At 34.3% G+C, this 13609-nt stretch overlaps 3 protein-coding genes across 6 annotated transcripts in view; all 3 read left to right on the top strand.

The window, feature by feature from the left end:
• LOC127879193 (uncharacterized) overlaps positions 1-13609 on the top strand; it is a 341912-nt gene that overhangs the window by 111682 nt on the left and 216621 nt on the right. The gene's annotated exons all lie outside the window — the stretch shown is intronic.
• Positions 1-13609, top strand: part of LOC127879229 (glutathione S-transferase-like) — a 252638-nt gene that overhangs the window by 163294 nt on the left and 75735 nt on the right. The window lies entirely within an intron of this gene.
• On the top strand, positions 4626-10778 carry LOC127879271 (zinc transporter 9-like). The gene is made up of 5 exons (XM_052426039.1): positions 4626-4684; positions 7109-7215; positions 8047-8149; positions 8685-8871; positions 10665-10778. Exons 1-4 carry the CDS (start codon positions 4638-4640, stop codon positions 8710-8712), a joined length of 285 nt encoding a protein of 94 aa, XP_052281999.1. The 5' UTR covers positions 4626-4637; the 3' UTR covers positions 8713-8871; positions 10665-10778.

Below are 13609 nucleotides of genomic sequence, written 5' to 3'. Positions count from 1 at the left end.
GTGCCAAGGGTGTGCTGTGGATGTGGACCAAGTCTCCCAGCATGTCCTCTGAGTTTATGCATTCCTGTGGAGACGTCGTCAATCAGGTACTGCAATGTGAACTACCAAATAGAATGCTAGGTTAATGTTCAATAAGACAAATTATTAATTAAAGCTTAAAAAACCTCAGTCACAAGATTTGAGACTTTATTATTATTATTTTTGCACAGCGAATAAACTTTTAAGATATAGAGAATAACAGGTTACTGTCCCATCGTTTTGTAATATAACGGCGAGGCTTGCCTCGCCTGATATATTGCAAAACGATGGGGCAGTAACCTATTTTTCTGTTTATCATACTACATTTCCCTAGAAATCTGCAAAACAATCCATTTTTTTTATTCAAAATGTACGCGATTTTGCTGATCCGGCTTTTACACGTTGACATACATGTTGCAACGGCGTTCGAAAAGACGACACGAATAATCGCTTATTTTAAACATCGTATAGAGAAAAAAAAGTTGTTTGCACTACGAATGAGAAGAGTACACCCGCTTGTATTAAACACGTCTTGAATTGGAGATCAGGAATGGACTGTAACGACAAATTTAATCGAAGAACACACTTAAACGTATAGTTTGGAGATGCCATTTTGGAGATGTGTATTGAAATTGACATTTTGATGATGGTGTCAATATTGACATAAGCGTGTTAAATCGTTCGTTTTAAAAGTTGAGGATTAGCATACAGTTTATCATTTGTCTTGACTTTCTGTGCAACACTTGCGAGTGCAATGACTATATCGATATTTAAGATTTATTTTCCCGTTGATGACGTCATTTAACTTCTGTAGTGCGGGCTGTGGTGATTTTTAAAAAATAAACGCTTTTATGATTTATGACTTTAAACAAGAATAAAATATGTACGTTCTTGGTATCAAATTGTTTGTTTTGTTGAACCTGATTCATGTTGATAGAAATTGTTGACTTTATTGCAAATCTCACGTAACTCCAAACATTGACTGATATAAGAACTTCCTGTTGACCATGATATAAAAAATATATCAGGCAACGTTATATCAGGCAGCTATCAATGCGGTGGTATGATAAAACTAGAATATCAGGCCAGTGTTGATTAAAGATTAAATAAATAAAGTAAATTTTTCCTACACATGACATTGAACAATTTTGTTGTTCATTTCATTTGATATTAGCTGTGGTGAGATACAAGTCTATGAGAAAGGCGGATGCTGCACACCCGTAAGATATCAATGTTCTTGTCGGTATTAGAAATGTATAACATACCCTTTAAAGGTATATACAAAGCTCCTAAGACAAAAAAAGATTTAATTCTTCTTTAGCTCATCTAAACTAGCAGTGCTGATCGCGATATTTTAGCAAACAGTGTCTAACTTTTCCAACTACACAGCAAAGCAGATTGTCATTAGTTTTCACAATGATCCTAGGGTGGCTGTCTTTCAAATTAGTTCAAGTTGTTCTGAATAATTGCATATGTAGGTCAAGAGAGCTAAAATAGTTAGTCAAAAAAGAGAACATCGCCTAGCGGTCCTCTACTAAGTTTGTTCAAAATCATGCACTTGGTGTAAAACTGAACGCGCCGCAGGGGTCACATGATTTATATAGACTTATATGTAAATCTTCTTGTATGAATCATCAAGGAGCAGGGGTTTAATAATTGGTGCGTACATTTTATGATGTTCAAATCATGCGTCTGGGATCAAAACTGGCCATACCGCAGGAATAACATGGTTTATAAACACTTACTTAGCAAAATAATTTCTTTTTTTCAGGTGAGCATTCAAGGTTTCTTAGGGTCCTCTTGTTTAAATTATTAATCCAATGATAATAATAGGTCACAATTCAATGTCAGATGTAATGCATTTTTCCTACTTTTAACTTAAAGTACCAACTTTTGTTCTGTTCATTTTCAATAAATGTAGCGCGCCACAACCCTTGTCAAGTTTTTATTGGTTCCATATGCCACAACTGGTATGTTTTGTTTTCAAATCTTTATAAAGGCATTGGCACTTGCAATAACCTAAAGCTATTTAAATTGCTGATTGCTACTCTAAGTTTCAGGAAACTTGCACACCTATACAATTAAGCACCTTTTTAAGAATCTATTTGAAAACAATGGGCACTCGTTCAAAATTAAAATGTAGGTGCTAAATTGTATTTTCATGTGTTATATTGATGCAATTATTTTGGAAAACAATGTCATTATTTGTATGTAATGATGTTTGCGTGATTCTTAAAAACAGTCTAGAAGACCAGAATACGAAAAGGGACCGGAGTGCATGTACTTTTTACTGTTATTGGAGTAGTCTCCCTTTAATTATTTTCTTTTGCATCTTTTTATGTTGATTTTGTGCTAGTCATTGCTACTAAGTTTAAGATTTTGTTTAAGAAAATGCGTTTACAATACGTTCTCATAAAACAAAACTTCAAAAAATGATAAGAAGTATGCATCATTATGAAATTAAAAGATTCATTTGAATTGTTATTTTCTTTTCTTTTTTGGGTGTATTCTGACAAGTTTAGATTGTATGACAACTCCTTCTTAAAACTTGTTTTGCAAAAACTGTAATTTTGCCCCCTATTTTCCAGGTATGGTTACCGTAATGACATGCACATCTCCAGCATGTTCAGTGCCAACTTCATCTTCTTCATAGGCTTTGGTATCACCATGTACCATGCGAAACAATGCCTGATATTCCCTGTTCCCATAGTGGATGACCATTTCTGGCTATGTAACAGTGTTGTGTTTTTTTTTGACCTTACAATTTCCAATCAAAGGTTTAAACAAAAAATCAATCTAAACATTAAGTACATCTCCGATCCAGCTCTATGAGTTGATCTTACTGTAATTACTCAAAGTTTTTAGACATCTCCTTTTTTAGCCAAAATAATTATTGTTTGTGATTGTAAATTTTTGGACAAACTTGTTTTCGTCCATAGTTAATGATTCTAAATTTTCAGACAGTATATATTACAGCCCTATTTTGCCTGCTTTTTGTCCTTATTATTCTTATCTGGTGACTCTTAGATCATAGGTTTTTACAACCTAATTAAGGTCATAAAACCTGGCAGATGAATACCTTAAGGCAATTGATGATAAAATTTGAGTAAATCGGTAATTAACCATGTATACCAGATATAAACAATAGCTTCACCCAGCAACATTTGATATTATATATTGAAGTAAGCAGTATGTTATAATAGTTTTACTTTTTTATTTAATAACATTCTATGTATCAGTAGCAAAGCTTTTGCATGGTATTTTACAATAATGTTCTATTAGTTGTTGACACAATGGGCGCTTTACATATTGCATCATATTATCCGATCGTCCATGCGATATTTGAAGAATCTCTAAATTTACAGTCACAGTATTTTTCGTCTCTAAATTTTCGGACACCTGTATTTTTTATAATATTTTTTATAATGAAAAACACTTTTACACTCAATTTTGAAAGTTTTATTTAGCAAAAATACAACAACAATGAGTTTAGCAATTAAAGTGAAAAGGATGCTATTTTTCCCAATCCAATGGGATTTGGCCCCATTACCAAAATGGTGGCTAAAAACACTGTGTAGTCTTTGTATTTCAATTGTGGACACTTTTTTTTAGTATGTAGCTTTCTGTACCCTTATTTTAAAATCATTTCTGTATATGTAGTTTTTTTTTTTATTTCGATTGTGGGAAACAATTTCTTTGTATGTAGTTTTTCTGTACCCTTAGTGTAAGATCAGTCTGACATTAGAATCACTTCCTAGCTTGCGATAGAACTGGGGTGGGATAGCCTGTATTGCCTGACTATGTACTTGTTGCGAATAACCATTTCTGGGCATGTAATCCTTGTGTTGACCATTTTTATGTCCCCGGTAGCGTGGCATATAGCAGTTCAACTGTCCGTCTGTCAGTCTGTGTGTCCGTCCGAAAACTTTAACATTGGCCATAACATTTGCAATATTGAAGATAGCAACTTGATTTTGGGCATGCATGTGTATCTCATGAAGTTGCACATTTTGAGTGGTAAAAGGTCAAGGTCATCCTTCAAGTTCAAAAGTAAAAAAATACAATCCAAGGGAAGTAATAAGCTTTAAAAGGGAGATAATTTCTAAACCTGCCAAATGATATATTGAAATTTTATTTCAAAGCAGTGAAATAGGGGGCATCATCTCTTTCCATTTATACAGTGTCTGATAATCTGTGATGCTTGAAGTAATTCTGCATGGGTGGTTTTTGTGTTACCTAGAGAGTAGTTATTTTTTAGTCATATTTACACATAGATCATAATCATATACATTTATAAATGAAAACAGATTCTTTCTTTTTTTTCAAATTGATCAGTAGATGAATAGTATATATATCAAATTTCAATCGTATCTTTTGTTTCAGAACTATCTTATCCTTGGCTTCAACTTCTGTACAGATGCAGGTAAGAAATGATGCTTTTTCATGTTTTATTTGCAATATACACTTTTTGGGAAGCCTTGTTAAAATTAGTGTTGTAAAAGATTGATTAGGTCAAGATTTTCAATCATGACTACTTTTGTTTTTAACTATTTTTCAGTGTGCAGTAAATTTATTTTTTGTTTTCTTTTGTAGTATCACTATTTTTTGCTGCTCGACACATGCAAGGGGAAGCCAAGAAGGAAAATATATCTGTCAAGCAATACATTATGTATATTTGATTTATCTTTTGTTTAAACGAATTTATGCTAGTTGAGTAAAGTGTTTACATGTTTACTCAAAAAATGATAAAAATTGAATATTGGGTAATAACTACAGTCATTAACAAATGAGTCAGGACATATACGTCCAGAGTATCTCCAGACCAGCGTAGGATAATCTGGTCAGTAGCTACCCTCTCCGTTATAAAGTCATGTAAGGTTCCAAGATCGCATAAGCAGACAGAGTAGGCCCTGACCAAACTGTGCAATTGCAAAGACTTGTCTGGTGCTGCGCGGGCTGCCTATGGCATAACAACTACTTTTGCATCACCCAGCTCTAATATATATGTTTACTTGTGTATCTATTAATGCTTAAGAAATTTGCAATCTAAATGCTTGATCTATGAAGCTTTCCAACATTTTTTTATTTGACATTGGTTTATAAAGTAAGATTTAAAAGTAGTTTTTTATGCCCCCAGAACATTGGTTCGGGGGGCATATTAAAATCGGAATGTCCGTTGGTCAGTCAGTTAGTCCGTCCGGATTAGTTTCCGCTCAATAAGTCAAGCAATTGTCATCAGATCTTCTTCAAACTTCATCAAAATGTTTAAGGCAATAACATCTAGGTCAAGTTCGATAATTAGCCAAATTGACCAACACACTCCTGAGTTATGGCCCTTGATTCATCGTAAAATTTGTTTTTTTCTCGTTTCCGCTCAATAACTCGAGCAATTGTCATCAGATCTTCACCAAGCATCATAACAATGTGTAAGGCCATAACATCTAGGTCAAGTTCGATAATCGGCCAAATTGACCAACATACTCCTGAGTTATGGCCCTTGATTCATCGTAAAATTTGTTTTTTTCTCGTTTCCGCTCAATAACTCGAGCAATTGTCATCAGATCTTCACCAAGCATCATAACAATGTGTAAGGCAATAACATCTAGGTCAAGTTCGATAATCGTCCAAATTGACCCAGACACTACTGAGTAACGGCCCTTGAATAATCGAAAAATTGCGTTTTTTCTCGTTTCCGCACAATAACTCAAGCAAATGTCATAGGATCTATGCCATACTTCATGATAATGTGTAAGGTCATAAGATCTAGGTCAAGTTCGATACTCGGCCAAATTGACCCCAACATTCCTGAGTTACGGCCCTTGAATCATACAAAATTGAGTTTTTTTCTCGTTTGAGCTCTCAATAACTCCACCAATTGTCATCGGATCTTCACCAAACTTCATAAAAATTTGGGCACTTCTGAGTAACGGCCCTTGAATCATAAAAAAAAATGCGTTTCCGCTCGAAACATGCTCATAACTTCTATGTCACTTCAGATGTAACCTTCATATGTTGTATGCATGTGTATATGGACAAGGCCTTTCCATACGCACATAAATTTGACTCCTTTGACCTTGACCTTGAACTTAGGTTCCGCGTTTGGGTTTAGGTTTCGAAATCTGTGTTTAGGTTTCATAAAGCGTTTTTGGGGGTATATGTCTTCCGATGGAGACAGCTCTTGTTGTTCATATTTTAATATATGAAAAATTGTTTATCTAAAATGAGATAATGATACATAATACATAATTTGGTACAAGCAAGTGTGCAATAAGGATTCATTTGAAGGAAATTAATGGATCTAATAATAAACTATAAAATTGTATTACCTGGATATTGAGTCTTGGAATGTTTTGATTCAAACTGTTAGAAATCATCAGATTAATCATATAGGTTGCTAAAATATGTTAAAAAAGCATACGCACATTTACCTTGCACTTTATTTTTTCTCTAACTAGTACACACTTTCGCTTGCTTCTAAAACTAATTTTATCCTTACTCATGTTAGTAATCAAATGAATTCACAGAGATAACTTGCTTTTTTAAGTCAAGGAGAATGATAATGTTTCTGTTGTTTATGTTTCAGTCAAGGAGAATGATAACGGTTCTGTTATTTTTGTTGCAGAAAAGGATACTGATAATGGTCATGTTGTATTTGTTTCAGTCAAGGAGAACGATAACGGTCCTGTGATGTATGTTTCAGTTAAGGAGAATGATAATGGTCTTGTTGTGTTTGTTTTAGTCAAGGAGAATAATAACATTCCTGCTGTGTTTGTTTCAGTCAAGATGAACGATAATGGTCCGGTTGTGTATGTTTCAGTCAAGGAAAAAGATAACAGTCTTGCTTTGTTTGTTTCAGTCAAGGAGAAAAATAATCTTCCTGGTGTATATGTTTCAGTCAAAGAGAATGATAACGATCCTATTGTGTTTGTTTCAAACAAAGAGAATGATAACAGTCCTGTTGTGTTTGTTTCAGTCAAGGAGTATGATGACAGTCCTGTTGTTGTTTTTCAGTCAAGGAGAATGATAACAGTCCTGTTGTGTTTGTTTCAGTCAAGGAAAATAATAAAGGTCCTCTTGTGTTTGTTTCAGTCAAGGAGAATGATGACCCATGCAGCAACGTGATGCTGTTGGGGGACATTGCAGGCGTGCTGGGGGTCACCATATGTGCCGCCTCCATCTGGCTCAGTCAGCACTTCAGTAAGCAGACAGCAAAGACTGCCAGTGAATGTTTTGTGTTATAGGAATAAGATTCTGCATATTTGAAGCTGCCTTATCAAATAAAAAGATTGAACATCAACCATTTATATAGTTGAAAAAGTTCTTCTTAAACTTCTCAGATTTTTGTGACAGATTTGAGAGGATTTTGGAAGGGGTTTTCTGATATGTAAAATCTCCATACTCATGCTCATATTTGACTTTCAAATGTTTAGCAGGTTAAAATTGTATACATATGTCCTTTTCAAAGATATGAGTACTTTCTCCTAAGAATTTCCTGGTAAACTCTTTTCTAGAGTTGCGTTCCAACACTGTAATATATTTGAAACAGATTCACATATTTTAATGATTGACATATTAGATCTATATTATTTAATGGAAAGGGTGAGCATGTAGTCATGGCCTTGTGCATCTGTCATGATTCTAATGTAATGGAATTGAGTTCTTGTCGGACTGGAACGAATTTCCCAGGTAATTGTTTCTATCCTACTTGATGTCAGTCATACAGTCTTTGTTTCCTTCTGTCAATATATATACAGTAGGGTGTACATGCACATTGTTGTCAAGTCATTCTATTCCAAAGGTACCGGATACCCTTTTATTATTAATATGACATAATAATATAGTTTTTGTTTCAATGATGAATTGCGTAAGTCTTTGTATGCAGTATCCTTACCAAATGAACAAGCACATTTTGTCATGTCATTCAGCTTAAGTAATTTTTAATTGCCTTTTACTGATATGCCTGTTTAAGAACTAATTGCTAATAATATCTTTCAAAATGTTTATTATTTTCATACAATTGTTTTTCAGATAACTACCTGATTGACGCCATGGGTTCGTTTCTGATCAGCATCGTGATTGGCTCTGTGTCATTCTTCATTCAGAAGCAGAACATTGATAAACTGCTTGGCCAGTAAGTAAAAGCGTATTCACACACTATTTTTTAGTGAAAACATGTTTAATATAATCATAAACAATTTAAGGCAATTAATTTTTATATTGAGTACTGAATATATTGCATTTGTACTTTTATTATAAAATCTTAGTCTTTGAACCGTATTGCTTGATTTTGTCATTTATATGTCCAAATTCCTTCAATTGATTTTGTCTACTAGTAGTTCAAACGGCATGCATTCAAATTTTCCTCTTCTAAGTCCTATTATATGTGTTCAACACTCTTTAATTAAGTTAATTAGCTAAAGATACAATTTACCTGCTCCATGGGCAAATTTGTCAAATGCATGTACGTAAAGTGTCCTTCCAGTCTTAACAGGCTCATTAGGGACAACACATTCTGTTTTTATGGAATTTTGTTAAAAGCAGGTCTCTTTTAAATGAAAATCTAATCCAGGCGGATTGTACAGGCTGATCTGGGACGACTCTTTACACACATGCATAAAGCCCCGTTTTCCCAGAGTGTTAATCATTTGTCTTTTCAACCTTTCCAGAGCACTTCCGTATGAGAAGGACAACTAGCTGTTCCTGAAAAACGACAAGCTTGTGAATGCAGTCCACGATGTGAAAACCATAGATATGGGGGACCAGAGCCGCTTCAAGGCGGAGATCGTTCTCGATGCAAAACTCATCACGTACGACTTCCTACAGACCAAACTGAGCGAGGATGAAATGCTTGTGGTATGTTGACAAATATTTCATCAAGTGTTTAATTTAAATATGCGATTGATTGAAGTATATTTTTTAGTATTTCATTTTATCAAACATTTTTCAAGAAGTTGAAGATTGTACATTATTGTGGTATGTTCACAATTTGTATTGCTTCACGTGTATAATTTGAATATGGGATTGATTGGAGTTTATTTGTTTTTAATACTACCCCTTTTTGCATGCAACAGTTTCTGAGGTAATAAATACATACCTGTGTTTCATTTTAAATGACGTTGTCGAACAAGTTTGATATTGTAGTTGTTAGAATGGAGTTGGGCGGATGGGCAGTAGGGTCAAGGTCACTTGCACTTTGAGTAAAAAAGAACTCGCATAAGAATCAGCACGTTACAAGTAATACGTAATTTTTTTTTGCCAAATCATAATGCAATTTGCTAAGGATACTTGTTAAAGTGATATCTTGACCGATTCTAAGCATTAATGCATTAATGGTCCATTGGAAGATATTGCCACCATGTTGGGGGCTAGTTTTCCTTATATAGCTATAGTAACACTTTGTTAACATTTTTAAGTTCACATGTATAACCCAATCTTTATTTAACTTGAGAACATCTTTTTTAATGATACTTTGGCTGAGCTCAAGGCTAGGTCAAATAGGGTCAAAATCCATGTCACAGTCAAATAGAAGAGAAAGCTTGTGAAGGCTTTAGCGGTTGCATTTATTTCTAAATTATTTTGACAATTGGTCGTAGCATTTGTCCTAGTGATATCTTCATTTATTTTGAAACTTGGTTATGTTGGAACAAAAAAAAGGTCACATGTCGATATGAAAGAAAAAGCATGTGAACACTCTGGAGCCCACATTTATTGCTTTATATTTATGGAACTTGATCGGAACATTTGTACCATGATATGTAAAATGAGATCTAAACTTGGTCGCACTGGGTAGATTATTAGGCCACATAAAAGAAAAAGCTTGTGAACACTACAGTGTCGAATTTGAACTGGGTCAATTTAGGTCAAAACTAGTTGGTCATATTAAAGGAAAATGCTTGTGAACATTCAAGAAATCACTGTTGTTAGCACACTCCCAATGAAATGTCCTCGGGAGATATGTTCTAATGATGATTGAGCTATGGTTCTTCTCTATTTGAAAACATAGCCTTCATTATTCAGGGCAGTTTGCTTTTTGTGGCTTTAGTAAAACCATTTGAAGGCTATAAAGTCACAATTTGTACCCACTCATCGTGATGCTTGCTCAGAACATATAATAATTGTAGACAGAAAATGACTGTTGTTTTGCTTCCAGTTGTTGGTGCATTTTTCCTTAGAAGTCTTTTGTGAAACCTTGTGATTATAACAAATGTATCTGCTCTGAACAGTCAAGTCTTTTTGGGTCTCAGATGAGCTCCTTATGGCATTTGGCCTTTATGTTTTTATTTAAGTTTAAGATGCATTTCACAAAATCTTTTCTCATATAAAACTGTATAAAGTTGTACCTGTTAGAGTGGAGTAATGGCTCCCTTAAAATAAAAGATTTGCAAATTAATTGCAAGAAAATATATTAATTATGTTCATTATTTGCAAAAATTGCAAACAGATACACTTGTGTGTATCTGTAAATAACATGAAATAAATGACATTTGGGCAATAAAACATATGGAGTCAACATACACTAGATTTGTACTAGTAAAAATCTCCAAGACTATGATGTTTTTGTGATCTGTTTAAAGAAAGACGCTACTCAAGGTTCAGATCATCTATCGATCTGATTTTTTTTAATTATTTCATCTCTTGTGTTTCAGAGACTTCAGTCAATTCGCACTGTAGATGAACTTGATATCTTTCACCAGGAGTTTGGCAGCTTCTTGTATGAACAAATTGTCCTTCATATCGACAGACTAGAGCAAGAGATCAAGGTGACACTTTTTTTATGGGATACATTTTTAGTAACTGAATTCTTTGCATGGACTGCTACAAGGCAATCGACCCGATTTTTTACCATTGTTTAGTTTTAGTGTTTTTAGCTAACCAGAGCACAATGTGCTCATGGTTAGCTTTTGTGATCACCTTTTGTCCGTCGTGCATCGTGCGTCGTCCATTGTGCGCTGTCAACTTTTGCCTTGTTAACTCTCTAGAGGCCACATTTATTTCCAATCTTCATGAAATTTGGTCAGAAGATTGGTCTCAATGATATCTTGGATGAGTTCGAAAATGGTAACGTTTGCTTGAAAATATGGCTGCCAACGGGCGGGGCATTTTTCCTTATATGGCCATATGGGCGAATTCGAAAATGATGCAGGTTGGTTGAAAAACATGGCCGCCAGGGTGGCTATATATGGCTATAGTAAAATCTTGTTAACACTCTAGAGGCCACATTTATTGCCCAATCTTGATGAAACTTAGTCAGAAGATTTATCCCAAATATATCTCGGACGAGTTCAAAAATGATGCCCTTTGGTTGAAAAACATGGCCGCCAGGGGACAGGGCATTTTTCCTTATATGGCTATAGTAAATCCTTGTTAACGCTCTAGAGGCCACATTAATTTTCCGATCTTCATGAAACTTGGTCAGAAGATTTGTCCCAATGATATCTTGGATGAATTCGAAAGTGGTTTTGGTTTCTTTAAAAACATGGCCACCAGGGGGCGGGGCATTTTTCCTTATATGGCTATGAATGGCTTTTGAAAAATCTTGTTAACACTCTAGAAGCCACATTTATTGTCCAATCTTCATGAAATACTGAACGTACTGGTGTGACGATGCTTTTGAAAAAGATGGATATATAGAGGATATTTGTTGGATTCGGTGGAATATCGATTTTCCCAGAAAAACAGCGAAAAATATCGATATTTTCACTGTTATTTTTCACTGCTTAAAACAGTGAAATACCAGTTTATTTCACTGATATTTCTGTATAAATCACCGGAAAGCATAAAATAAATAAGAATCCATTTAAGTTAATCTACATCACCGCAATTGTGTATTTTAATTTGCTTGTCATTTATCCGCAGGTCAATAGTTAATAGTTCTTGGACACTGCACTCCCCTTCAATGAGATTTATTTACCTAAAAGTCTCATATTTGAACTTACAATTCTTTTGGGAGTAATGGTCCAGACAACCAATGGATAAAATAGCAACAATATGCTAACCCATAATTTTTCGATGAACATAGTTGAGAATTCCTGTGCTAGCCCCCCATCACAGTATGTTGGGGTATAATAATTGTCATTTTTTTTTCTTCTCAAAAGATTGTCATAGATTATAAGTTGAGGAATATATCATCCAAGACTAAAACTTTTAGAAAGCCATTTTTGTAAAAAAATATTGATAAACAAGGTTTTGTAACAATCTATACTATATATATAGATAGCTTTAACAGCAAAATGTGGCTCACCTGAAACTGATTGTTTCCTATTGATATTAACACATTTTTCATGAAGATCTAGAAAAAAAAATATGGCATTGTGAGTATGAACAAACTATTTGCGTCTATCCGATCTAGTTGAGCCTTGTTACGGAGTTCCTACTTTTATTTATTTGAAAATTCTGGTCAACTGCCATGAGGATCAGGTAAAAATGTAAGTGTTAACATAGATTTTAATGATTATAGTTATTGATCATATACATGGAAGCACATGACCCACTTTTGAACGTGACCTGATAATCACTGATAAATCACTGAGACTAGACCTTGTGACCTAAATTTTGAATATGCTACCTTCAAGGTTGACTTTGAAATCATTATAAATAATGTTCTAACCAATTTACAAGTTGATCAGAGAGAGAATGTGACCACTAAAGTATTTACAAACCTTTTCTTATATTTGACCTAGGTCCCTAATTTTTGACAGAATATGAAACCCAAAATGACATAGAGGTGAACAAATATAAACATTGTAAAATGATATATTATGTGTTCACAATAAACTTTGGATAAAATACAACAGACAAAGAGGGTTAACAAAAGCTAACCTTGTCACATCATAACAAGTGAGCAAAATAACCAAAACTATGACATCATATAATTGCTAAGTAACTTCCAATCACAATAAAATGTTACTTTTGAAACAAATACAATACCTTCCCTTTCTTACTACAGGCTGTTCTAAAACAAGATAGCATTGTATCGCTCACCCAAAACTTCTTCTATACTGTCAAAAACTTGTGTATGATTTGACTAAGTTGTAACCTAGCTTTAGCCTGCACATGACCAACTTGCAAATTCAGCTTTTGATTTGATAAAGATAGACATTGTGAGCAATTTTTATGAAAATCAGGAAGACAATGTGACCTGTAGAAAGGTAAAGGAAATTTTCTTTAATTTGACCTTATGACCTAGTTTTTGACAAACTACCAACTTTCAAACTGAAACTTTATTTCATCGAGATAACATTCTGTCCAATTTTCATGAAGTGTTCACTCACCTTTCCTGTGATTTGTTCTGTTGATCTAGTTTGGACCACATATGACCTACTTTCAAACTTAACCTAGAATCGACCGAGATAAACATTTACCAACATAAGACAAACAAGGGCTGTTTGTAAAACATGCATGCCCCCGATATGGGCTGTCAGTTGTAGTGGTAACCATTGTGTGAATACATTTTCGTCACTGTGACCTTGACCTTTGACCTAGTGACCTGAAAATCAATAATGGTTGTATACCAGTCATTATCAATGTCCCTATGAAGTTGCATGATACTAGGCTTCAGCATTTTTGAGTTATCATCCGGATACCATTTTAC

This window comes from Dreissena polymorpha, chromosome 1 (assembly GCF_020536995.1).
Source record: "Dreissena polymorpha isolate Duluth1 chromosome 1, UMN_Dpol_1.0, whole genome shotgun sequence".
NCBI classification, from domain to species: domain Eukaryota; kingdom Metazoa; phylum Mollusca; class Bivalvia; order Myida; family Dreissenidae; genus Dreissena; species Dreissena polymorpha.
The sequence above is the reverse complement of the archived record's forward strand: the minus strand, read 5'-3'. Positions and strand labels throughout refer to the sequence as shown.